We start from the raw sequence: 25,989 nt of genomic DNA on the forward strand, positions 1-25,989 counted from the left end.
TCCCCAAGCATTTTTTCAGTTTTATTTTGAGACAAGGTCTTGCTAAGTTCCCCAGCCTGGCCTTGAACTTGTGACCTTCCTGCTTCAGCCTCCTGGGTAACTAGGATTACAGGTGTGTGCCACCACATCCAGCCTCTGTGCACACTGCACACTAAGGATGCTTCAGAGGAGGGAGGAGCAGGTGCCCGAAAGCCCAGCCCCTGGTTACAGGGTGGAATCTTGGCTCTCCCTGCAGAGCCGCCATCAGGCTGGGCTCGTTCTGGGTGGGGGAGAGAGGCCAACTGCAAACCACAGAGCCAGCAAAGAACCTAACTCAAGGTTTCATTAGTGGGACTTGAAGCCTGTGCTGTTTTTATTTCAGATGAATTAATAAAGTTCCACATGCACATGGTAAACAGTCCCACGCGCCTTTTCCTTTAGTGTTGCCTGCTGTGCTCAGATTTGCCTGCACCACACTGTCCCAGTGGAGCAGGACGAGCATGTCGGATGCAGCCTGTGTGCAGCTCGCTTCAGCCTGTGCCCCCCAGCTGTGGAAGGAGCCCCTCAGGGGTCCTGACCTGTGTCCTTGCCAGGGCTTGAGGGCAGGGGCAGGGGCAGGGGTGCGGCCTCCCCGAGGTCCTGCAGCAGGCCCTGTAGCCGCTGCATGCTGGGGTGCACGTTCTCCTCCAGCCATTCCTCCACAGCGTCGGGGAAGAAGATGCGCTGCAGAGCCGCCTCCAGCTGCTGGACCAGCATGCCCCACCTGCCCAGGAGGCTGAGGGCAATAGGGCTGTGAACTGCTGTGCTGCAGAGGAACCTGTGACACTGCTGTCCTCAGCCCCACAGGCCAGCACTGATCAATGCTTCAGTTTACCCACTGGGACAAGAAGGTGGGTGAACTGGCAGGCTGCAGCATCTGACCAGGATGCATTTTACATTTGGCTGGCAGCTTTCTTGGCAGCATGTGAACTGTATGCCATGGGCAGCATCTTGCTGGCATGGGGGGCACTGTTAGGCTCAGCTCGCAGCCTTGAACCAGGAGAGGAGGGGAAGGCAGCCCTGGACTCCAGCCTGAAGGACACAAGGGCTCTTGGCCGGGGGCCCTTGGGTGCAGCAGGGCCAGGGTGGACCCTAGGCCTGCCAAGCATGTGGGTGGTGTTCTTTTAGGCTAGGAACCACCAAGCTGCTCAGTAATGTTAAGGGTAGTATCGGAACACATCAGATCCATCAAAGGCCTCAGGATGCAAACCCAGAAAGTGTCTTGGCTGAACCCTGATCCCAGCAGGCAGTGACTGCGAGAGGTGACAGCTGCCGGGCAGGCCTGTGGCCGGGTGGGGTGATGCTCACCTGAGTGCCTCGGGCTGGATGTGCTGCAGCATGACCGGGTGGATGAGCTTCCGCCTGCGGTGGTAGGGGCTGAACCAGCCAGTCACATACCTGAGGCAGGCAGACAGGTGAGCACACAGGCTAACAGCAGCTAACAGCATGGGTGCTTTGTGGTGACAGCCTGGGAAAACTTAAATCTAGTTAAGTTTTTTTTGGTACTAGAGATTGAACATAGGGCCTTTGCAATAAACTACATCCCCAGCCCTATTTTTATTTTATTTATTTATATATTTTTGATATGGGGATCGAACTTGGGTCCTTGCGCTTGCGCAGCAGGCAGCAAAACCACTGAGCTAAATCCCTGGCTCTATTTTTATTTTGAAACAGGACCTTGCTAAGTTGCCCAGAAGGGGCTCAAACTCGTAATCTCCTGCTTTAGCCTCCCTTGCTGGAGGCTGGAGTGCTGGGATTACCAGGTGTGTGCCACAGCGCCCAGCCTTTTTTTTTTTTGAGATATGTAGTCCTGGCTATGTAGTCCTGGCTGTCCTTGAACTCACTGTGTCACCAGAATGGCCTCAAACTCATGATTCTCCTGCTTTAGGTTCCTGACTGCTGGGATTACGTGTGTGGCACCACCATGCTTGGCTTAGTAGAAATTTTAAGAAGCTGTGCTTCTCACTCAGGAAACTGAGGCAGGAGGATTGCAAGTTGGAGGCCAGCCTGGGCTTTACAGCAAGACACTGTTAAACAAAATCCAAAAGACAAAGAACTGCTTCTCCCTAGAAAGCCTCTGTGAGGAAGGAGACCAGCGGGGTGTGGGGGCCGCTCACCTGTTCCTCTCCAGCAGTGCATCCACGGAGCTGCACAGGTGGAGGCTGACTTGGGTGACGAGAGCATGAATGTCGCTGCCAGGGAAAGAGCCGACTCCCTCACTGCCAGAGAGCCGGGCTCAGAATGGGATCCCCAGAGGAGGGGAGGGGCTGGAGGGGCGGGGTGTGGTTACCTCACAGTGTCCCCTGCTTCTGGGCTTGAAACTCCGAGGAGGTTCTCTACTCTCCCTTTCGCGTCCTCAGCAAATCCTCCTGAAACCAACCGCAGACAGAAGCTGACGGAGGGCAGGGAGAGAAGGCCTTGCTCCTGCAGGCCACGCTGTCAGGCCTCCAGGACCTTGGCAGAGTGGCACGGGCACCTCAGCCAGGCCCAGCCCTGTACATGTGATCCCCGGATGACCTCAGGGTAAGCCCTGCCGCTACTCACAGCTGCAAAGATCAGAAAACAGAAATACAAATGGTGTTGCTGCCAGGGCCAGCACCTGGACGAGTCCTGGGCCCCTTTGCAGACAGCCGGTCTCACGTGGCATCTGTACCTGCAGCTCACTCAACAGTGGGATGTTCCAGGGCTCCTAGAACAGGCCGGAGCTGCAGGGGCCGGCGTGGATTCCTCCACGTCAGCACCGAGGCTGTGACAGGAGGGCAGGGTGTCCCGTGGTGGGCAGCTGCAACCACTAGCTCCCTTCAAAGCTGGACACAAGGAAGCCAGTACAGGCCAGCTGCAGCTCCCTGCTCAGCGTGAGGGGTGTATGTGCTGTTGCCTCCTCACCTTTCTGTATATTCTTAACAGTTAGGAGTGAACAGCTGAGAAAAGCTAAGACTCCTCCTCTGCATCGTCTTCCCTGGCTCCCTGTGCACGGTGCCGCCCTTGCTAAACCTCGTCTGCAGGCGCTGCCATGCTCTGACCCGAACCCCTCTGCCTGCCCAGACTCACATCTGCAGATTCCTACAGTACGAAGTGTACTTCACCAAGGCCCAGCGACCGCCCCACTCTGAGCATCCCCCGCCCATCTGCTCTGCCTCGCTGGTCCACCTGCTCCCTTAGGGGACCCAATTTAGAAGTGGGGGGCTAAGGGGCCCCTCCAGGGACCGGTCCCTGGTTCTGCACGAGCTGCCTCCAGGCTCTCAGGACATTTATACAGCAAAGGTAGACTTTTCTTCCATACCCCATGAAGCACGAATTTCAATGCAGGTTCAATGAGTCTGACTTCTAACTCTCAGCTGGCCTTGGGCCTAAGCTTGGAGACGTTGGGTGTGGCCAGGCCTGGGCCAATGGTGGGTGAGTGGCTGGGCCAGGCCAGGCTGTGTCAGTGTTCTCCTCAATGCAGCTGACCTCGCTGTGACAAGGACCAAGGTCCAACCCCAAGGCGGGCCATGGTCGGGGGACTGACGTACCACAGAGCAGCAACTGCAGACAGGCAGCCAGGGACGGGATGCCCACAGGCAGCAGCTCACAGAGCACGGAGAAGTGGTCATACCTGTGCCCAGAGAGGGGTGGCTCAACTCTGCTACCCTCAGCCAACCCAGCCCAACTGAGGCGCCGTAATCCAGACTGTCCTGTCCTGGGATCCAGGACATCGCCATGTCCTACTTTCCCAGGGAGGCAGACTGTGGAAGACACACGTCCGCCTTTGTGTCCTGCTGTGCCCCATGTGAGACATAGCCAGTCTTGGTGTGGAGCACTCAGGCAGTGCCCCTCCACAGAACTTGGGCCCTACTCGGGACACCCTGAGGCCCACACTGGACAGGTTGTGGGCAGGCTGAGGAGCTGCTTCCCGGCCCCAGGACCGGCCTCCTGCACACTCACCTCTGCCAGCCGGTCAGGATGATGCCCTGCAGTGTGTCCGCCGGCCCACTGCCCACCACCTGTAGCCACTGTGCATGGTTCCTGAGGTGGTGCTGGACAGGAGGCAGGGCCTGGCTGGCCCCCGTGGCCCCCTTGAAGGCGCTGGCTGCCCACAGCCGCGGAAAGCCGCTCTCCCGGTACTTTTCCATCAGGAGGACTGGGTGGAAAGCAGGCAGGTGAGTGGCTCTGTGGAGACAGCTTGCGTGAGGGCCTGGGACACACGTGCCCAGCTCATGCTCGTCTTGGGCCTGGCTGACATCTACTGGAGGAGAGTTCAGCTTCTCACGAGCGGCCCCCAATTCACTGGCTTATTAGGAAAATGTCCTGGAGAACCGGGAAGAGCAAAAGCATCCTGCCGGAGTGTCCTGTACCCGTCCCGAGTGGGGTCTGTGGTGGAGCAGGGCAGAGTGGGGCAGCAGCTGTGCCTGCCCTTACCACATGCTGCTCGGCTGAGCTGACAAGGTACCCGCACCCCCAGGCTGGGTGCCTAGGTCACAGGGCCCAGGGGTGGGGAACAGCCCAGCCAGGCAAGGGGGCCTTGAGCGGCGCATCCTGGGCAGCCTGGCACTGACCCTTGCCGTGGACATCCAGGTCGGCACTGTAGTCCCAGAGCACGGGCTCCACCAGCTGCGGCACCCCGGATGCTGGGGACAGGGCAAGAACGTGAATGCAAACCCAGCATCCAGGCCACACCCCCAGCCCCTCCGACACACTTTCGGCATGACAGTGGAACTCGGACCATCTTGTCAGGCCACGTGAGTTTCAGACACAGGCTGGGTACTGCACTACACGGCGCAGCCACAGAGGATGCTGTTCAAAGCTGCCCACTTTGGAAGTGACTGGGCTCCCGGAGCCAGCACATCTGCCTGTGCTCCCCAGGGCCCCGGACACTCCCCTAATCGGTCAGGGCAGCCACAAAGAACACAGGGGAGAGGCTGCTGAGCACAGACACTCCCGCCGTGCCTACAAGACCCAGGGCCCCCTAAGGAAGTGACAGAAACCTGGGTTTCCCACGCACACAGGGAGAACTGGTCCAGTGGAAAGCCCCGTGCCAGAACCCCGAGGGTGGAGGTCTCAGGCACACCACCGCTGGCCTGTGAGGCCCACCTGCGAGCTGGTCCTGGGGAATGTCCCGCAGCATGTCATCCCACACCAGGGGCGTTGTGCTGGGGTGCAGGCTCAGCACGTGGCTGGCCACCGCCCAGATGTGGGACAGACACAGCTTGGCCTGGCTGTTTTGCTCCTGCCGCAGCCATCGTTTAGAGGCCTCCCCTTCACCCAGGTAGTAGACCTGCAGGAAGAGGCGGACAGCTTGCCTGGTGTCAGCCCCTACACTGCGTCCTGAGTTTCGGGGTGGCTGAGTGCGGAGAGGAGGCCAAGCAGGGGCTCATGACCCGACTTGCACCCCCCAACCAGGGGACACCCTAACACACGCTACGACACGGATGAACCTTGCCCCACAAACATTCACTGAGTGAAGAAGTCGGAAACAGAAGGCCACGTATTGTGATTCCATTGGAGTGAAATGTCCAGACCAGGCAAGTGCAGACAGAGAGAGAAGGGGCTGGGGAGGCGCGGGGGCAGGGTCTTCCGCAGGTAGAGGAGGGCCTGCAGGGGGCAGTGATGAGGGTCAGGCAGCACCCCAAATGTGTGAAGAGCTGCCAAAGTGTACATCTCAAGCACACACACAGAATTTCTTTTCAAAAAGAAAACCTTGGGCTGGGCTGACTGTGGCAGACACAGGCCTAGCTCAGGCTCTAGTGGGCCACAGCCCTGAGAGGCCAGGCTCCACATCCCTCGGTCCTGCCCACACACCTGGAGCCAAGCAGTGAGGCAGAGGCAGGGAGGTTGGTGGGTGCGCTGGGGACACTGCTTGGCACCCCAGGGACCACCTTTCCAAGGGAGCACTTTAGGGTCTAAAAGTAATGCACCCCCTCATCAACCCCAGCACCACCCAATCTGCATTTCTCTGGAACAAAATCCTGAGGGCTTGGTGTGTGCATGATAGGCTGGCTGACCCTGTGCGGGAAGCCCTGGCAGGTGTTGGCCTTGTCTGACACAGGTCCCCTGCTCAGGCTCTGCGGCCCTTCCCCACACCAGGCCATGGTTCTCCCCAGGAGCTGGATGGGATGGGGGCCGTCTCCTTGGCCAGGCTCTTTATTCTCTGGCACTTGGACTTCACCATGGGAGAAGGTGACCTTGAGGAAGAGGGGCTGGTGTGGACTTTGGGACGAAGGCACCTACCTCATCACACCCGATGTGGAGCCAGCGGGCGCCTTCATGCAGCCCTAGGACCTGGTCGATCATGGCGCTCACCAGTGCCAGGGACTCTGCCTCGTGAGGGTTCAGGGTGTTGGGAAAGAGAGCCACTTCCCGGAGATGTGAGAACACCGAGTGCTTCAGCACGAACTGCAGGGAGACAGGTGGGGTTGGGGAGCTCCAAAGGGAGGCAACTGGTGCCAGAGCCCCACTGCCCCGGGAGGCTTAGTAAGGGCTCCTGGCTCCTGCCACCTATGTGAGTTTGTTGTCTGCAAGGCCATGGGATGGTCCAGTTCCCGACGCCCAGGAAGTCTACAGTGCAGCAGGCAGCGACATCCACACCTGCTTCCTGCCAATCTCTCCAGCCCACCCACCCATTCTAACTGAGTGACAAATTGAAAAGACAGGAGGTTTGATTCACTTTCAGGATTTGGGGTGAGCACTCTTCTGGCCACCTCAGCATGAAGAGGATGGCAACTCCTTCCCAAAACAGATACCAAAAAAACGAAAATGAAAACAAACAGCCACTTCAGGGATCTGGAAGTCAGCACAGGTGGACATCAGTTGAAAAATGGTTACCTGTGAGCAGCCTCAGGAACATTCTTGGCAAGGGCTGCTCCCTGCTCTCCTGCTCAGGGTCCCCCAGCTGCGAAAACCAGCAGCTTCACTGCCAGAGGGGATGGACTTGATGGGGGACACTCTTCCCAGTCCCCTAATGCCATCTAGAGGAGGCTTTGATGGGCACTGACGAGTGCAGCTAGAAGCCTGAAACCAGGGGGCTGTGAGCCTGGGAAAGGGTTCAGTGACGACACAGGGTGTGGAGTCGGGTTAGGGGACCTAGACCTGTCACTGATTTGGTGACACGAAGGATGCTGGTGCTGGAAGCCAGAGAGAGTGCGTCAGGATCAGAACGCAGGATGGCGTAGCAGGGCGAACCCACTAGAAAATCTGGGTTGACTGAATTTTGGGAGGGTTTCCAAAGGCACGTTAAGAACTCGAGGGCAGACACGGTAGACTCTGAGGCTCTAAGTAAAAGCATCCTTCTCCTGGGTGTGTAAACCAAATCAGAAGTGGAAGGACTGCTGGTAAACCTGAGGGAGTACAGTATTTGGCAGGGGAATATGTGTAACCTAAGAGCCATCAAACAACACTGGGTTTGTTTCCCAATTCTTTGGTGCAGATATGAACAATATTTTTTTCTTGAGACAGGGAGGGACATGCTATGTAGTCCAGGCTGACCTTGAGCTGGGCCTGAACATGCAACGTTATGGTTTATATCTAGATGTCCCCCAAGAGAGGCATGCACTCACAGGTGGGGGTTTGGAAGATGCCTGGATTATGGAGACACAGCTGACCTGCTGTTAGGAGCCCGTCCTGCCTAGAAGAGGGGAGTCACTGGGGGTGCAGCCTGGAAGGGTCAAGCTCCCTTCCCAGATCCTCCCTTCCCTATCCCTGCTTCCTGGCTGCTGTGACTTGAACAGCTTTCCTTTGCTATGGCTCTCTCCCAGGCCATTCCTGCCCTGAACCAACTGACCATGGACTGCAAATGTGGCCCAAAACAAACCTCTCCTCCTTTAAATCGTGGGCGTTGGGTATTGTGTATTATTATATTGTGTATTGCTGGGGGTTGCGGGCAATGAGAGAGTGACTAAGACAGGACCTCCCTGCCTCAGCCTCCCCAGTCATGAAAAATACTCTTGAATTGCTTTCAAACAGAAAATGGAAGGGCCGGGGATTTGGCTGTGGCACCGCACCTGCCTCACAGGCGCAAGGTCCAGAGTTCAATCACCAGTACTGGGGAAAAAAAAAGAAAGCAAACGGAAGACTTCTCTTCCTTCCCTGAAGAGGCTGCTGGACCTGGAGTGTGTGCTCTTTGGCTGCTCGGGGGGAGTGGGAGCAGCACTTCCAAGAGCAGCAGCCTCTTGGTGCAGTGCCCAGCTGGATGCCTGGGAACAAGCCTGGCCCTGGCCCCATGCCCATGCCCCTCACCTCCATGTGTCCAAACGTCTGCACCAAGGGAACGACCTCCAGCTCACTGAGCTTGGCCAGACGCAGGATTTCTGTGACTTCGGAGGGGCTGGGGAGACAAAGACCACACAGAGGTGTGTGCCGGTGCTCAGTGTGCTGCTTGCTCGCCAGGCCTGAGGCCTCCTGGACAAGGACAAGCCACTGCTCTGCAGAGCTCTGAAGACTCCACGCTGCAGGGAAGGCAGCTCTCGGATGTGCGCTTTACACAGACCTGGCTTACACAGGGTGCAAGCTGCAGAGCAGGGGCTGGTGGGCGGGCGGGGGCAAGGTCCCCTCTCAGCTGCTTTCTCACAGCCCTTGCCCTGAGCATGGCCCTCAGCACCGATGCACAGCGGTGCCACGCTGCTCAGTCCTGGGAGGGCCCCACATGTGTCACCATTTATGAACTTATCTAAGGAGCAAAACTATTTCTAGGTAAGAGCTGTGTGTGTGAACCATCTTTCAGCTTTATAAATTTACTATTCATAGAAAGTTGTTTTCACTCTATTCCCATTTCAAGCTTCAAATGAACTCTTTTCACTTTGAAAGACACAGTATGTTCACTGTTAGAAAAATTACAGGAGAGCACACAGTGGAGGCAGCACTGTAAGCTCCCCGCTTATAGGGCTCACTCTGCTGGACCTGCTGCTCGGCCTGCCCACCGTGCTGAGGGGCCGGGCAGGCTGGAAAACTCGGAGCCCAGGGCCAGGCTGACCCACACTCCACCACCCTCAGTCAGAGCAGCTGAATTTTGGCAGAAGCTTCACTGCCCAGGGGCCGAACAGCACTGCACAGCTGTTTCAGTGAGGGCTCCGCTGTTCTCTCATGTGCCTACTGGCCACCTGGGTTTCTCCTCTGGGGATCTGCTGGCTCCTGGCCTTGGGATTTTTCCTTTGGGCATCTGCGGGTGGCATGCGGGAGCTGTCCTGTCCGCGAAGCCGCAGCTGCCTTCTCTGGCCCCTATGGATCCCCTCCCCCAGTCTGCACTTCCAGGGGCTTAGCACCATCTGGGTGAGCTCGCTGCAGACTCCTACTGCGAGCAAGATGGGGAGGCTGAACTGCAAACTGCACCCTTCCAGGTAGGGTCGGTGGATGCTTCTTTCCTTTTCTAAATGTTTCCAAATTCTCTCCAGGGAATCTGTTCTACTATTATGATCTATTTACTTATTTATTATTTACGTGGTACTGGGCTTTTGCACTGAGCTACATCCTTAGAACTTTTATTTTCTGAGATAAGATCTCACTAAATTGCCCAGGTTGGGCTGGAACTTGTGATCCTCCTGCCTTAGTCTCCTGGAATACTGGGACTATAGGTGTGTGCCACCACGCCTGGCTTACAGTCAATTTTTTTTTGTACCAGGGATTGAACTAGGGTCCTTGTGCAGCAGGCAGCAAAACCACTGAGCTAAATCCTCAGGCCCTCACAGTCAATTTTTATAATTGAAGCTATGCATTTTGGAAGACAGTAAAGGAACACACTCACCACAGTCAGACTGCTCACCCTCCCACTACATCTCTTAACTGCACCTTCCCACCCGGAGCCCTGGGCTCCTCTCAGCTTGCTCTGCCCACTTCTGGGTGACACCCGCACCACGTGTGGTGGTACCTGTATGCGTTCGAGGCCCTCAGCAGGCTCAGGTGGCCCTCGTAGGGAAACATGTCTTCATATTCAATGAGGAGGCCATTCGCACCCAGAGCGCGGAACAGAGGAAAGATCTGGGGGGAGACAGGGAGGGTGTTAGGAAGGTGTCACCATTTGAACACAAAGCAGCATGTGTGCCACATGGGGACTTTTCCTCTCCAGCCTCTGAGCTGGATGGCAGCTGGTATTCCTGCTCCTCCTGGAAACGCTGAATCTCGAATGTGTACCCTACACTCTGCCAGGAGAGGAGCTGTGGCCAGTGACAGAAGGGGAAACACTGCCCAGAGGAGCTGCCCATAGAACCAGGAGCTCTAGCGTGTGATGCACAGGACCCAGGACCTGGGAAGGAGGGCAGGTGGCACCACCGGGCACTGCAGGCCTAGGGTCAGCACCGGGATGGAAGAGCGGGAAGCAGCCTCAGTAATCAGGCCCCTCCTTGCTTCTGCTACCACTTCTCTGTCTCGATGTCAAGGGGTAAGAAATTCCCATCTTCCAGGGTTTTGGGACCTGTCCATATCCACTATTCAGAATGACTCAAATTTTTTCTAGTCTGGCTCTAAGGCCAGGGATAGAAAACAGCCTAAGGTTGGCACTACTCAAGGGCACCATACAGGTACTTAAAACAGCCAGCAATCTCCAAATAAGGGTGTGGCACGTTTGACCCCTGACACTGTGTGTGGGTCTTACTGTCACAGTTTTCTTTTCCCAGACTACAGGAAGCTCTGAAATATGCTGAACAGAAGGAGGAAGTCAGTGTGGGACTAACAATTAGCTATAGATAATTCATAAAATGCGTAATCAGTAAGTGACTGTGAATCAAAAAGAGGCCAACTTGCTGGGTGAGGTGGCATGCACCTGTAATCCCAGCACTCAGGAGGCTGAGCCATGAGGAGCACCAAGAGTTCAAGACCAGCCTGGGCTACATAGCCAGACCCTGTCTCAAAAAAATAAAAAGCTGATCATGGCAAAAAGTAATCCAATCCAATCATCCAGATTTGGACAAAAAACACTTGTGGCATTTTCCACCTTTCTTGGTGCTTTTGCCTCTGGTTTCCTCTTTAGCTCCCCATATCCCCGACTGAGGCCCTGGACCCCACCGGGCAGCTCTGTACTGGGCAGCAGGTGTCTGAGAGGCTGAGACCCAGGAGGCCTAGAGTTCACAGACACATGAGCCTTCCTGGCATCTGCACACTGGACTGGGGCAGAGGTTTTCTTTATAAAACTGTACAAACATAGAGAAATTACAGAATGAGCCTCAGATGCCATCACTGCCAACATGTTGCCAATTTTATTTCAGGTAATTTCCTTTTTTTTTTTGGTGGGAGTATATAAAAACAAATTCCAGACATCTTTTCACCTATAATTTATATCACTACCTGATACTTTAAAAAAATTGCAAGGCATTATCCTAACCAGATGAATGATAATAGTTTTTTTTATTTTGAGGTACTATGGATTGAACCCAAGAACTTACGCTGATCTACATCCTCAGCTCCTTGTATTTTTTTTGAGACAGGATCTCACTAAGCTTCCCAGGCTGGTCTTGAACTTGTGATTCCCCTGCCTCAGCCTCACGGGTCACTGGGGTTACAGGTGTGCACCACAACATATGGCTTAATAATTCCTTATCATTCATGTTAAATATTTTCCTGTTTCAAAAATGTTTTCATCTCTTTGGCTTGTTTGAATCAGATCCGTGCATTCTGTAGTCTTTTTTTTTTTTTTTGGTACCAGGGATTAAAGTTGGGTCCTTGCACTTGCGCAGCAGGCAGTGAAACCACTGAGCTAAATCCCCGCCATGCATTGTTTTCTGTTGTGTGTTTTTTCAGGGTTTGGTGTTTTTAAAAACAGTCCTCTCTAGCCGGGAATTTAGCTCAGTGGCACCGCATCTGCCTTGAAAGTGCAAGGTCCTGAGTTTGATCCCCGGTACCACAAAAACAAAAAAACAAGACAGTCCCCTGCGTCTTTCTTTTTTTAATTTGAAATTTATTTGTTAAAGAAACCAAGTCATTGGGCTGGGGATTTAGCTCAGTGGTTCCACTGCCTGCCTTGCAAGTGGAAGGACCCAAGTTCGATCCCTGGTACCAAAAAAAAAAAAAAGAAACCAAGTCATTTATTCTGTATGGTTTTAAAAATTATGGATCTGTCCTTAGGATTTCTATTTCCTGTTTTCCCCCTTGCCAGTATTTAGCTGCAAGGGTATGATTAGTCCCAAAGGCTGTGAATTATCACCCGGCAAGCATTTCACTGTGTAAGGCGCTGATTTTCGAAGACCATTCCTTCTGCATCCATTGGCTGGAATTATTTTATTTTATTTTATTTATTTATTTATTTATTTATTTCCAGTACCGGGATTAAAACTCAGGACCTTGCGATTGTGAGGCAGAAACAGTGCCACTGAGCTAAATCCCCGGCCCCTCTACCTAGAATTCTTGAAGGAAGACTTTCCTTTTAGCTAGTATTTGGTGACTTGGGTCTGGATGCCATAGCTTCTTATCATACCTTGGTGACCTGAAAGCTTGATCCTCAGTAACCTACTCAGTTCCTGGATGTCTGTATCAGCTGGTCTGTGACTTTTACCCTCAAAGGCTGATTTGGTTAGCAACAATATCTGATTCATATTCTATTTTCTCATATACCTTAAATTCTGTTACTCTTATCTGCAGTCACAAAATGTTGCTATTTAAATGCTTGATGCCCATTTGATTTTCTCTCCATTTTATATGACTTGGAACTTTTTCTGAATGCACACAAGATTACTTTTCTCATGTAATTTCCCTAAAGTCTGACAAATTTACTAAACGATATCTTCACACACATCATTAGAGATAAATTTTCCAAGCCGGGTGTAGTGGTGCACACCTGTAATTCCAGCACTTGGGAGGCTGAGGCAGGAGGATCACTGCCAATTCAAGGACAGCTTGGGCTACATAGTGAGTTTGGGGCCAGTCTAAACTGCAAAGTGAGACCCTGTCTCAAAAAAAAAAAAAAAAAAAAAAAAAAGGTCCAGGTACACAGTATGCTTTTCTTTCTTTCTTTTTTTTTTTTCTGGTGCCAGGAGTCAAACTCAGGGCCTTGCACTTGCCAGGTAGGCGCTGCCCTGCTGAGCTACATTCCAGCCTTACAGTATCCTTTTTCAATGTGTAGATTCAAGTATTCTTTTGTTTTAGGAAGGTATTTTTGTTTGTTTTTGTTTTTCTGCAGTACCAGGGATCAAACTCCGGACTTTGTGCTTGCAAGGCAGGCATGGTGCCACTGAGCTACATCCCTGGCCATTTAGGAAGGTATTTTTGAGTTGTAGTTTCTTACCATTAATTTTGAACTACTGCTTTGGTTGTCTTCTTCAGGAGAATATGGAAAACGTGGCAACAGAATTACTCAGCCCTCCCATCGAGAGGGAGTGCTGGCCTTGGGATCTACTTTCCCAACAGTGAGAGGCAGCAGGGCCTTGTTCTCCAGAAGCCTGGCCGCCTGGGGAACACACGCAGAGGAGGTCAAGATGCTGCCAGTCAACACAAATGGCCAGACACCTGAGTGAGGCCATCTGGGGCCATTAGGGTGTCTAGCTGTCCCGGGACTGTGGCCACACGAGGTAGCCTGGCTCAGACCCGCAGAACCACCCAGCCAACCTGCAGAAATGTGGGGTGGCCGGCTGTGGTCCTAAGGCTCACGTTTAGGGTGACTTGTCATGCAGCAAGGTAACAGAACCAAGGACCCCAGTTACACATAAGTTCTGTGCCTGTCCCTGCACCTATCAACTTGTCACAGGGCTTGTTTTCCAGTACTGGGAACTGAACTCAGGACCCTGTGCTTGCCAGGCAGGCACGGGCACAGTGCTTTGTCTTCATGTTGGAACTTTCTTTTTTTGGTCATTTACTCCCAAACACTGCACTCTCCAGGGTGTCTCGTCACCTTTGTGCGTCTTCCAGCTTAGTTTTCCTATCTGAATTTTTTCTTCATCATGTTTTCATGAGCTCCACAGGCAACCCTTTCACGTCTGCTTTCTGTCTGATCATCACATCTCCGGACTTTGGTTTCCGACTTATGCCAGTCTTTCCTAGCTTCTATCACTTCTAGCCCCTTTCATCTCCTTTGGCTATCATGGTGTTCTCATCTCTCTGTGGCCCTGTGCTCCCTGTGCACCATGCCATGGGGCAGCACTGAGGGATGAACCCAGGGTCTGGTCGGGTTTGACCTGAATGACGTCTTGTGGTCCTCCTGCCCCACCCTCTCAGTGATGGGATCACAGGCACTTGCTACTGGTTCATTTTTAAGAACAGGTTTTTACATTCAGGGTAGAGATGGACCACCCCCAGGCACCTTCTCTACAGGCGCCGGGTCATAGTTTCTGCAGTGCTTGTTGGTCTCTGCATCCTCTGGACCCCTCTCCCTGGTATCTGAGCTCTCTCTCTCCTTCACCCTTGGTCACCTGCTTAGTTTAATGTGGATTCTTTTCCCAAACTTTGTCCTTACTGTGAGGCTCTGTTCTTCTGGAAGGAAGTTGTTACCTGTTTCTGAGAGCCCTGTGGCCTTGCAGAGCAGGACCTCCCCCGCCCCGCCCCGAGTCTTTGTACTCAAACTAGTGCGAGTAAAACCTTCCCTCAGGTTCTTTCCTTTTTCTTTGGTACCGGGAATCAAACTCAGGACCTTATGCTTGCCAGGCAGGCAGTGGAACCACTGAAGCTAAATACCCGGCCCTTCCCTTAGGTTCTTGCTATCGAAGACATTTATTTGGGGACTATCTTCTGAGGCCTTTGGTCTTAACATCATTGGAATTTTCCTTTTTCTTGTGCCTACCTTGGGCCAGGTTGCTAACCCCACATGGGCAATGGAGCCACCTATTTCAGTTTTTTGAATTCACGGGGATAGCTGATTCCTAGTTTTGTTGACCACAAACTGGGTGGCTTAAAAGACCATGAAATTTCTCTCATAGTTCTAAAGGCCAGAAGTCCCAAATCCAGGTGTTGATGAGGCATGCTCCCTCTGCAGGCTCCAAGTGAGGATCCTGCCTTGTCCCTCCCAGCCTCTGGAGGTTGCAGCAACTGTTGGGGTTCCTTAGCTTGTGGCTACATCACTCCAGTCTGCTTCTGTCATCACCGGTATCCTCCCAGCAGATCTTCTTGGCATCTTTATACAACTCTGTATCTAAATTCCCCTCTTCTTATTTAGGATCACTGCAATCCAGTACAACCTCATCTCACCTTGTATACACCTATAAAAACTTTTCCAAATAAGGTCACATTGTAAGGTATCGGGGGTTGAGATTGAATTTATCTTTTTTTTTGTTTTTGTTTTTTTTGGTACTGAGGATCAAACTTGGGACCTTGCGCTTTCGAACCAGGTGGCAGAACCACTGAGCTAAATCCCCGGCCCCTGAATTTATTTTTTTTGGTATGTGTGCGTGGGGACACAATTCAACCCACGACAAAGAAGTTGTGGTTTTGTCCTTTCTTTTGTTCCTTGTGCCACCCTGGCTGTTCTGTCTGGTTTTGTGAGGGGATGTGGGAAAAATGAAACACCTGTTCCCACACCTGCCCCAACCTTGGGCCCTATGGTTGTGTTACAAGTGCCCAGTTCCACAGATTACTGCTGGCAATGTTAAAGACCAAACCCAAGGCAAAAGGTGATTCTCTTGAGGCAAAAGTAAGTTCTTACCTCTGAAAGGTATGAAACCTTTGGTGGAGCTCCTTTAAAGTCCAAATGAACTAGTCTCATCTTAAATGCTGTGGAGCCTGACATTTCAGTATTTTCTGTGAACTCCTATAACAAGTTCTCTGTTCAGGGACTTCTTCCTAGTAGAGAAACCAGAGTTATATATAAGTGTGGTGGGATGGGCATGGGGGCATACACCTGTAATCCCAGCACTCAGGAGGCTGAGGCAGGAGGATCATCATGAGTGCGAGGCTAGTCTGGGCTACATAATAAGCTCAAGGTCAGCCTGGAATACATAGTGAGACCCTGTCTCAACAAACAAACAAACAAATGGTGGCTTCTTCCTCCATCCCATCCTTAACACTTTCTGTTTCACTTCTGATATCAGCTAGTTTTGCTTTATTAACTTAGCAGAAACTCATAATTCTAACAAGAAAATGGAGAAGTCTATCTCCATATTCAAATACAGAAACTTTTGCTATTTGTCCACTTGCCCCTAATATAGAACAGCACCAGTTTTCTTATGAGATGGTTATGATCTTCAGCAACACAATTGGAAAACAGTGTGAGTGCGTGTGTGTGTGTGTGTGCTGGGGTTGTACGCTGGGCTTTACACATGCTAGTGCTCTTGCACTGAGCAGCATCCCCAGCCAAAGGTTCTCAAATACACTACATTGGAAAATACAGTCAGGAAGGTGTCTCCAAATATTTTTATCCAACTCCACGACCAATGTTTTCATAGGAAATTTATTCTCAATTTAATTTTGGACATTAAAATTAATCCACATTTCTAGGTCACAGATCGGTTTGGTTGTAGGGAGGAAAAAACTGCAAGCTTTACTCCAGATCAGAGAAAACCTGCTCGGATTAAAAATAAGGGAATGATAACTTGGAAAGGGAACAAGCCCCAAATTTATCAGAGCTGACTGTAGTTTATATTAAAATAAAAGCATCTGGATGACAATAAACCCGCCGGGGGAAACAGCAGAGTTCATTTTTTTCCTATCTAGTAAAAAGCACAAAGGATTGGCTGGGTGAGGGGAGAACTCAGCATGTTAGCCCTGCCCTGGGTAACTCCACCTGCTGGGTCTGGCGAGGGCCCTGAAGTCCTGGCCTCAGAGCCCCAGACCCACGAGCACTCCCGGCCGCCCCAGCGCGCGCTGTGGACCTAAAGACTGCGGTCCGGCTCGGTCCGGCCCAGCCGCCCGACTCACCGCACAGCAACCCGCAGCCGCCTCAGGTGCGCCCAGCGCCCAGGTGCGCGGCGCCACTGGAGAAGCAGGCTCCGCCCCTCCCGCTGTTCGGCGGCCGATTGCTCGCGCCTGGCCGCACCGAGCGCCGAGCGCGTCGCTCCCGCGGAGCCGCACGGCGCCTGTCTCTCTCTCAGTCGCGGCGCTCGTCCCTGGCTCGGCGCCTCCCGCTTCCCGCCTGGCTCCGCGGCGGCCCGGCTAGATGGCGCCTCAGCGGAGGGGCCCGCCCAGGACGGCCGAAAGTAGCGGGACTGCCGAGCGGCGGCGCCCAAGCAGGTAGCTGGGAGCGCGCGGCGCAGCGTTCTGGGAGGCCACGGGCGGTGGGGCGGGGCCAGCATGATGGGCGGGGCATGGTGTGGGCGGGGTCTCCCAGGAGGGCGGAGCTCTGCGGGGAGCCAAGGTCCCCCGCGGCTGCTCAGCCCAACCCCGACTCGTGGGAGAGTTCGCGGGGGGCTCCCTGCAGTGTTTGCGCACCGGGCAGTGAGCAGGTTGCGCTTGCACTGGAGAAGGTCTTAGAGCCTATGGGATCCCACGCAATGCCTGCAGGCCGGACCTCCCTGCCCGTGCGCACGCCCCAGTCTTTCTCACCTCCTAAGCGAAAGCCGGCCTTGTGCCCACCACACCTATCCCACTACAGCCCAGACCTGGGCGGAGCCCCTATATAGGGACAGGTGTCTGTCCACGTGTCAGCAGCTGGGAAGAGGCGGATGCCAGGACAGCCAGAGAGTGAGCAGGAGGCAGAGTGGAGACAGACGCCACCCAGGTGGCACAAAGGGAGGGGGATTTGGACCTCTCACGGTACCGCTGCCGCTAGGTGAGATGCGCTGTGTTTGGGCTGGACACAATTCAGGTGGGTGACACAACCGTGAGTAAGAGCAGCCCACCCAGCAGCTGGGAAGGCCCTGTATGAGCACCTTCACTTCCAGAGCACAAAGCTGACTGAGGCTGTAAAGGATGACAGGAATCGCTTAGTTTGAGAATTTTAAATCTTTTTTTGTTACTGGGGATCGAACTCAGGACCTTGCGCTTGCAAGGCAGGTAAGGTGCCACTGTGCTAAATCCCCGGCCCTAGAATTTTAAGTCTTGTAGTTGATAGTGGGTTTAGAATTATTAGTGAGATATCTCTTAGCATGCAAGAAAACCATTTGTTTGCTTTATTTCTGCTCTCCTGGGGACTGCCTTATTTCATTCTCTTCCACATTGACCTCATCAATTAGAAAATACCAAGAAGATTCCTGAGCCCTAGACAGGCTACAATAACTTTTTTGTTTGTTTGTTTTTTGCTTTTTTTTTGGTACCGGGGATCGAACTTGGGTCCTTGCGCTTGCAAGGCAGGCGGTGAAACCACTGAGCTAAATCCCTGGCCCACAATAACTTTTTTTTTGAGATTGGTTTCATTATGTAGTTCAGGCTGGCCTTGACTCACTATGTAGCCCAGATCGGCATTGAATTCATGGGGATCCTCCTGCCTCAATTTCTCAAGTGTTAGAATTACAGGGGTGCACCACACCCAGCACAATAACTTTTGAATGGTTTAGTTTGTTCTTGAGAAGATTTTTACCCCTTTTATCTCAGCTGCTCTTGGATTCTAGATCTCAAATGTGTCATGCTTGCTGCAATTATGATTCATTAAGCATGAATAACCTAAATTTGTTTTTGTGCTTCTTTTCTATTTATTTATGGAGGAAAAAGATAAAGTTTAAACCATCCCCATTCACCACTTCATCCTAAAACATATATTCAAAACACTTATTTTACATATGGATAAGTTTTTAAAATATAATTGAAATTTTGTCTTAGAATCAAAGTATTTATGACAAATACTACAAAAGCAATTGGGAGCATACAAAGATGTGTAAAGACTCGATCCAGCAGTCAACATTTTATTATTGAAATGAGCACACATCTTAAAAAGAGTGATTAGCATTATTCGCCATATCATATTTGTGTTCCATTTTGTTTGCAGAGCCTATAAAATCACAAATCTTTAACAAATTCTTCTCTACTGAGGTAGAAATGTGTTACATCCATTATAGACATTTAAAACATGGTGCAGTATTTAATGTATTAGATTTGGGTACAACTTTTGACACCTCCTTGGTGTTTTCTTTAGAGTCATTTGAATAACCCAAAAAAAAGAAATTTTTATTGATATTCCACTTTCTCCCCAAAACAAATCTCCCCCAAAGAATATTTCAGGTATAAACCTATGTCTTTCCTTTTCCTTCAATAATATTAAAGTCATTCAATTAATAAATTTTAAAAATTTCCTTTTAACATAAATTTTCTGGAGCACTAACAGCTTTTGTCAATAATGAATGGTTAATATAGAATGCTGTATTTATCTAGACAGAAAAGCATCCTGCAATGTGTGTCACACAGAACTTTGCCCTAAGGGTTTCCTAAAAAGCATTCCCCCTAATCTGCACCATGGAAAACAAAGCCTGGGGCTTAAGCTGCCCTCTGGCCCTGGCTGCACCTGGGTCTCCTCTGTCCTCATGCCCAGCTGCATTCTAGTGATGGTGGTTGTGTTTTCTGTTCTTAGCACCAAGAAGGACCGGGAGCTGAGGGAGGCATGGAGGGCGAGGCTGAAGAGCCTGGGCCTGGGGGCTGCCCTGGCACTGGCCTTGATCCTGATCTGGAGCCGCCTGGGGGCCGATGATGGTGTTGCCCAGGTCCTGGCCCGACGTGGTGAGGTCCTGGAGGGCAGGTTCATTGAAGTGCCCTGCTCTGAGGACTATGATGGCTACCGAAGATTCGAAGGTACAGTGCCGTGGATTCCAAGGGGATTCAGGAAGGAGAAAGGATGAGATGAAATTCGATATTGTCTTTTGCTGCGCCGAGTTGTGGGGGAGTCAGGTTGGAAGTGGTGTGTAGGGGCAGCAGCTATTCCCCGCCCCCGTAGGCCAGCCCACACTTGGCCTGGGCGTGCAGCCAGGGTGCTGCCATAAGGCATGGCCAGTGGTTTAGCAAGCAGTGATGTCCAATGACAGAGTAGGAGAGGTAGGAGGAGAAAGTTGGGGCCTGATTGTAGAGAATGTCACAGAGAACATGGCGACTTACATGTCCCTGGTGGAGGGCCCTGCATCATGTGTCCTGGGCCCCAAGTCACAGCTCTGCACTCAGTGATGGCACTGGGTGAGGGCAGGAGGAAGGAGCCACAGTGCCAGGGCCACCAGGCTGGCCAGGGCTGGCAGCCTGGAGCGCACACCCCATGGTGGGTGCCTGTGGGCCTTCTCTGGCTGCTGTGTTCCTGAGCATTCTGCACCACCTGGCTGCACTCTCAGTTTTTCTTTTCTTTTTTTTTTTTTTTTTGGTACCAGGTACCAGGGATCGAACTCGGGTCCCTTCCGCTTTCGAGGCAGGGGGTGGAACCACTGAGCTAAATCCCCGGCCCCTGCACTCTCAGTTTTTAAGGCCTAGCACGTGCCACTGTGTTTTTAGGACAGAATTCATTTATTTTGTATTCCAAGTGATGCTTTGGACTTGAACCAAGAAAAGGTTGCGAAGTTCTTCCACCAAGGGGAGCTGCTGTGACCTGGGGACCCCGGAGCTCTGTGCACAGTGAGGAGGGAAGCTGCTGGGCAGGGTCCCGGGGAAACAGCCGTGCTTCTGTTGTGTGGTCACTCTGTGTCTCAAGACCTGGCCCTGGAGTGTCCAGGCTGTCTGTCTCTCTGCATATGGATATATAATTATAAGACGACCTCTCTGTGTTGCTCTAAGTTCAAGCAACTCTCCTGCCTCAACCTTCTGACACAACTGCACACAAAATTCTGTTCCTGCCCAATTAATAATTTATCAACATTAGAAATGTTTAGTGGGACAGGATTTCACTTGGCAAGATGGGAAGTCCTGCGGAGGGACAGTTGTGGTGACTGCACAGCACTGTGTGTGCCTGAGGCCTTCAAACTGTGCACTGGAAACTGGCCAGGATGGTAAATTTTGTGTTACGCATATTTTATAGTAGGAAGTTAGGGCGTACTTGAAGCCTGTACACTGTTCCCTTCTCCCGTCCCCTCGATGAGCGGAGTGAAGGTGGGCTGTGTCGCTGCTTCCCTATTAAACAGGCCCCTAGTTTGGGTAGGTAGCTCTTCTTGAAAGCCAGCCTGGCCAGGATGGAGCCAGGTGACCTGACTGACTGATACCTGGGAGTATGTGGTTGCAGACTGTGCCCATGCACAGGACACCTGCTCGTGACATTTGCCGAGTCGTGCTCTGACACCTGTTAGGCGGAAGCACCTGATTGCTGCTGTGATCCTAGCTTTGCCACACCTCTGCTGTTGCTTTTTTAAAATTGTGGTACTGGTAACTGAACCCAGGACCTTTGGATTGAGTTACATCTTCAGCTCTTTTTAATTTTTTTAAATTTTGAAACAAGATCTCCTTAAATTGCCCAGACTGAGCTTGAGCCTCCTGCCTCAGCCTGCCAGAGGGCTGGGATTACAGTTGTGCACTGCCACACCTTATAGAAAACATGCCTGGGCTTTTGTTTTTGAAGTAAAGCAGTTCTGTTGCTAGCGTATTTAGCCCTGTGTAACTGTGGCCCTTCTGCTGAGTCAGCGAAGAACAGGCAGAGACTGGAGCTACTGGCCAGCCTGACACCCTGTGACCCCAGGGTCTGAGCCCTAGGGCATGCATTTCACACTTATGCAGATGTCCTGGGGCAGTGGCCCCACCCTCTGGCTCCAAGTTTGTTTCCAGGCAGGAATCAGGCAAGGGGTGGAGGGTGAGAAGCAAGCAGCAACTCAGAAGACCTAGTGTGTCCCAGAGTTCAAGGGCTCCCTTTTCTCCGCCAGGATGAGTGAGTCCTGGGACCAGCTGGGTTGGGGGGCTGGTCTGCCCTTTGTACCCAGAATGCAAGGACCAGTCACTTGCTGGGCTCACTTCTGGTGTTATTCTGGGTCTTGGCTCCTTTCTGTCATAGCCCCGACCTCACCCGCCCACCAAGACCCCTGCCCCCTGACCAACCTACCCCTGGCCCTGTCTGCATCTGAGGTTCTCAGCCACCTTCCTCTCAGTGTCTTCAGGTCCCCAGGGTACAGGGAGAGCGAGGGGCACGCTGCCCTGAGAGGACAGTGGCCGGAGCTCTAAGCCCCTCCTTGGTGCCAGATGGGCCTTCCGTGGTGCACACAGGCTCTTGGGCCTGCGGCCCGCGCTCCGAAAGGCTGCTGTTGGCTCTGGGTCTGGAGGCTCCTGTGGCTTCCTGGGGGCTGGGCTTGGGGAAGGGGCCTGTGAGGAGCTGTGCTGCTTGTCTGGAGTTCACATGGGGCCGGGTGTTGGGGACACTGGCTGGCCCCATCCTGGGGAAGCACCGCGCAGCCCTGCTCTCCACCGCATCCCAATTGTCTTCCTGTAGGCTGCACGCCCAGGAAGTGTGGCCGGGGCGTCACCGACGTGGTCATCTCCAGGGAGGAAGCAGAGCGCATTCGCAGGTATCGAGGCTGTGTTCTGCCCCGGGCATCTGTGGCTCAGGTTTAAGTCAGCGAGGGGAAGGTGGGCTGGGGCCTCCCTGTCCCACTAGGGTCCCTCATGTACGTCCCAGGGTGGGGCAGGCATCCATGCAGTGGACGGAGGCCCTTGAGAAGACCCTGCAGACAGAACCTTCCGGAGGCGTGACCTCCTCTGGCCTGAGGACCCCTGCGCTTCTGCAGGAGCCTGGGTGCAGGGCTGTGGGGCGGGCCGTGCTCCCCAGCCTCAGCCAGCAGCCCCAGAGGACATTTCAGGGTCCACTCCGAAGCTCGGGGCTTTTGTCCCTCCGCCACCCTTGCCAAAGTGCACAGGTGCCGCTTGGAAAGCAGTGGGTGCTGCATTTTTCCCTGTTGAGATTTTATTTATTCTTGTTTTTTGAGGCAGGGTCTCACTCTGCAGTCCAGGCTGGCCTTGAATTCACTATGTAGCCCAGGCTGGCCTTGAACTTGCAGTGGTCCTCCTGCCTCAGCCTCCCGAGTGCTGGGATTACAGGTGAACATCACCACGCCCAGCTATCCTGTTGAGATTTTATTTTATTATTTATTTATTTATTTATTATTATTTTTTTTTCCTGTTGAGATTTTAAAATCAAGATCTTAAAGCTTTGATTTTCCCACCAACTGGTTAGACACCGCTGGTTGAGTGTGTAGAACTGGTTTGGCCCTCAGGGGGTTCCCACAGGCAGGAGCCCTCTCTGGCTGTCCTCTGACAACAAACACCCTCCTGCTGGGAGTGGGGTTATGGTGTTGTACTGAGGGGCTGGGGTCCTCACACAGCCTCAAAATGTTCATAAAGCTGCTAGTTCTTGACCAGGGTGGTCCTCGCTGGGCTGACCTGGGTGTCTCCCCTGTCCTGAGCAGGGAGTATCAAAGCCCTCACCCACCTGGGAGCAGTCTGGTGCCTCCGGCTGCTGGCTGAGTGCCTGGTTGGCGTTGACATCGGGAGACGGTCACTTCAAAGCCAGGCTGCATGTGCTCACGTGCTTGCCTAGGTGTGAAAGCTGAGTCTTCCGGTCTGCACCTTTGTTTACACAGCAGAACTGAGCAGCCAACTTTGCTGTTGCCCAGACACTTTCCAGGTGATTCTGTTCACTGCATTCTGACGCAGGGCTGTTTCCCCACAGAGTGGCGGAGAAGGGGTTCTCCCTGGGCGGATCTGATGGAGGGGTGAGTGGAACCTGGCCTCTGCCTGGCTGTCTCTGCCTTTCACCTTTGCTGTCCCGAAGGGCAGGCGGTGTGCGTGCAGGGCCCATGCTGTCTCACGACCAACTCTTCGTGTGTCACAGCCTGCTGGACAGCAGGTCACACGGTCACATGAGATGCTCCAGGTGGGGAGTAGAGGGCAGGGAGGTGTTGGAGAAGGGAGCTGAGTGAGGGATCTGGAGCCCAGTGAGGTGCCGGGACAAGTTCTGCCCACAAGAGAGCCTCAGAGCTGCAGGGAGGGCTGAGCCCACACTCCCTGTTACCTGAAGCCAGAGGCTGCACAGACACTGTGGGGCTGTCACCCCCTGCGCGAGGCCGTGGGCCACGGAGGTGTGTAGCCACCTGGACTCTGAATATGACCTGACTCGGGTGCCAAGGTGTGGCCAGTGTTGTGGCTGCTCCCCTCCCAGGGTGTGGGTGGGTGGCAGTTCCATAAAAAGTCAGGACCGGGGGGTCCCCACATGAGGTTTTCACCAAGAGCTTTGAAGATATACACGGACGTGGCCCTGTGGCTGGTGTGTGCAGAGCCCCACTGGCCACAGCCCCAGCCGGAACCACCTGGCGGCCTTCCTTAGGCAGTGGATGACAGACCGAGGCATCCAAGCAGGGAGTCTGCTCAGGGCCAGCACTAGCACGTCCCAGAATGGTGGTGCAGGGGAAGAGCCTGGCCTGTGGGCCCTCCACTGTCATGCCTGGAGACGTGACCTGGCCTGGTCACCGTCTACTAGCTCGGCACTGGCGGGAAGAGCTTGCTCGCTGTAGAAGAAGCCGCTACACCACCCTCGGTTCCAGGAAACATCTGTACCGCCCGGCAGTACAGGCACGCAGCCCCCAGACTCCTCACTCCATACCAATACCTGGCAGGTCTTCCCTTTTTTGTTTTTTTGGTACCTGGGATTGAACTTGGAACCTTGCGCTTGTGAAGCAGAAGGTGGCACCACTGAGCTAATCCCTGGCTGAGTGCTTCCCTTTTTAAGTCTTTGCTCTCCCTCCATGCTGAATCTTCTTTCAGATTCAGCCCACTTGCTGCCTGTACTCGCATAACAAACAGCTTCGTTGTCCACACAGTGCCTGCCATGGATGGTTTTTCTGCCACCCGTGCCTCTGATACATCCACCTTGAACTAGAAAGGGTCCCTGATCCCCTGTAACTGGGAGGGTCGCCGCGGAGAGGGGTGTGAGGATTCAGGGTGACATGGCGGACGTGTTTATTGTCTGATTGTGAGGTGCTTTCGTGGGTGGACCTGTGTCAGACCCACTGTGCTGCATGCTTTCCACACACAGTGTGTAATGCCTGTCAGGTGATCCCAGCAGAGCCACGGGAGGCAGAAGGGAGAGCGGGGAAGAGCAGAGGCTGGAGGGAGGGAAGGGAAGGAAGAAAAAGCAGGCAGGAGGAGCAGGCCTGTGGCTGCGCAGGAGCCCACGGTGCCTTTGGGGGCTGAGTGTACACTGTCTGCAGAGCACTGGGCTCTTCAGGCATCAGAGCAGCTGGGTTTGGGCAGATCTGGAGCCTCTGGGACTTGGGTTTAGCTTCGGGGGCTTTGAAAGCAGTGGTCACCCTGTCTTAGCTGCCACGCATCTTTTCCAGGCGTCCATTCTGGACTTGCACTCGGGGGCCCTGTCTGTCGGGAAGCACTTTGTGAACCTGTACAGGTGAGGGGTGGCCCGGGCGGGGAGCAGCCGGCAAGGGCCTGTGGTGTTCTAGGCCAGCCGCCCAGAGGCTGAGGGATGGGGCTCCAGATCGAGGACAGGTTTCTCAGAGCCTGTTCCAGGTTGGAGTCCTTGTCCTTGGTCTTTAGGGGAGAATCTGCTGTCAGGCTTGGGGCTGCTGTGGCCCCGTGGGTGGGACTGCAGGAAGAGGTTGGAGAAGGAAGGCAGGGGAGGGTCTGAGGGCTGCAGACCAGCTGGCAGGGGGTGCCTGTGAGAGCTGAAAAACCCCAAGAAATCTGCCCTTGGTCACTGTCATCTTCCTCTTTTTGTTGCCAAATTCCTTCACTCCCCCCCCCTCCTTTTTTTTTTTTCTGGATGTGGTACAAGGCCTTCACACTAAGCTATATCCCCAGACTTTTTTTTTTTATTAAAAAAATTTTTTAAGACAGGATTTCACTGAGTCACTAAGTTGCCCAGGCTGGGTTTGAATTTGCAAACCTCCTGCCTCAGCCTCCCAGAGTGCTGGGATTACAGACATACCTGGCTCCTCGTCCTCTTGTGAAGGGATTATTGAGGGAGCCAAGCAGCTCTAGGATAATGGAATAGGTTCATTTTTTATTTTTTGGTATGGGGATTGAACTCAGGACCTTGTACTTGCGAGGCAGGTGTGGCACCACTGAGCTAAATCCCCGGCCCTGGAATAGGTTCATTTTCAAGGGCTTGGTGGTTTGTTGAGGAAAGACTTAACTTTAAAGGAAACAAGGATTAGTAAATGGATTCATTGGCTAATGTTGCTTATCTTTTCACAGATTCTTTGGGGATAAAATACAGACCATCTTCTCGGAAGAGGACTTCCAGTTGTACCGGTAAGCAGGAGG

At 53.0% G+C, this 25,989-nt stretch overlaps 2 protein-coding genes across 5 annotated transcripts in view; one reads left to right on the top strand and one right to left on the bottom strand.

Moving 5' to 3' along the window:
• Window positions 1–2: 2 nt before the first annotated feature.
• Window positions 3–16,894, bottom strand: Hexd (hexosaminidase D). Of its 2 annotated transcripts, none has more exons than XM_004861035.4 (13): window positions 16,756–16,894; window positions 15,545–15,681; window positions 9,854–9,963; window positions 8,230–8,317; window positions 6,226–6,390; window positions 5,089–5,272; window positions 4,554–4,625; window positions 3,943–4,138; window positions 3,531–3,613; window positions 2,309–2,387; window positions 2,136–2,210; window positions 1,327–1,416; window positions 3–754 (listed from the first exon to the last, which is right to left on the bottom strand). In XM_004861035.4, exons 2-13 carry the CDS (start codon window positions 15,626–15,628, stop codon window positions 544–546), a joined length of 1,437 nt encoding a protein of 478 aa, XP_004861092.1. In that variant the 5' UTR covers window positions 15,629–15,681; window positions 16,756–16,894; the 3' UTR covers window positions 3–543. The 2 variants fall into 2 exon arrangements, with proteins under 2 accessions (XP_004861092.1, XP_004861091.1); XM_004861034.4 differs by having other exon boundaries at window positions 2,136–2,237.
• A 33-nt stretch (window positions 16,895–16,927) lies between these two features.
• Ogfod3 (2-oxoglutarate and iron dependent oxygenase domain containing 3) overlaps window positions 16,928–25,989 on the top strand; it is a 33,504-nt gene continuing 24,442 nt past the window's right edge. For 2 of the 3 annotated variants that reach the window (XM_013078141.3, XM_004861038.4), the window contains exons 1-6: window positions 16,928–17,067; window positions 19,337–19,554; window positions 22,148–22,223; window positions 23,384–23,426; window positions 25,050–25,114; window positions 25,921–25,977. In XM_013078141.3, coding sequence (XP_012933595.1) covers window positions 16,994–17,067; window positions 19,337–19,554; window positions 22,148–22,223; window positions 23,384–23,426; window positions 25,050–25,114; window positions 25,921–25,977 — 533 coding nt within the window. In that variant the 5' untranslated portion in view covers window positions 16,928–16,993. The remainder of the gene's footprint in view (window positions 17,068–19,336; window positions 19,555–22,147; window positions 22,224–23,383; window positions 23,427–25,049; window positions 25,115–25,920; window positions 25,978–25,989) is intronic. The other variant, XM_087208252.1, reaches the window with a different exon arrangement.

Source organism: Heterocephalus glaber, unplaced genomic scaffold (assembly GCF_053883595.1).
Source record: "Heterocephalus glaber isolate CG9 unplaced genomic scaffold, H.glaber_assembly_v1.0 deba00000937, whole genome shotgun sequence".
Classification (NCBI taxonomy): Eukaryota; Metazoa; Chordata; class Mammalia; order Rodentia; family Bathyergidae; genus Heterocephalus; species Heterocephalus glaber.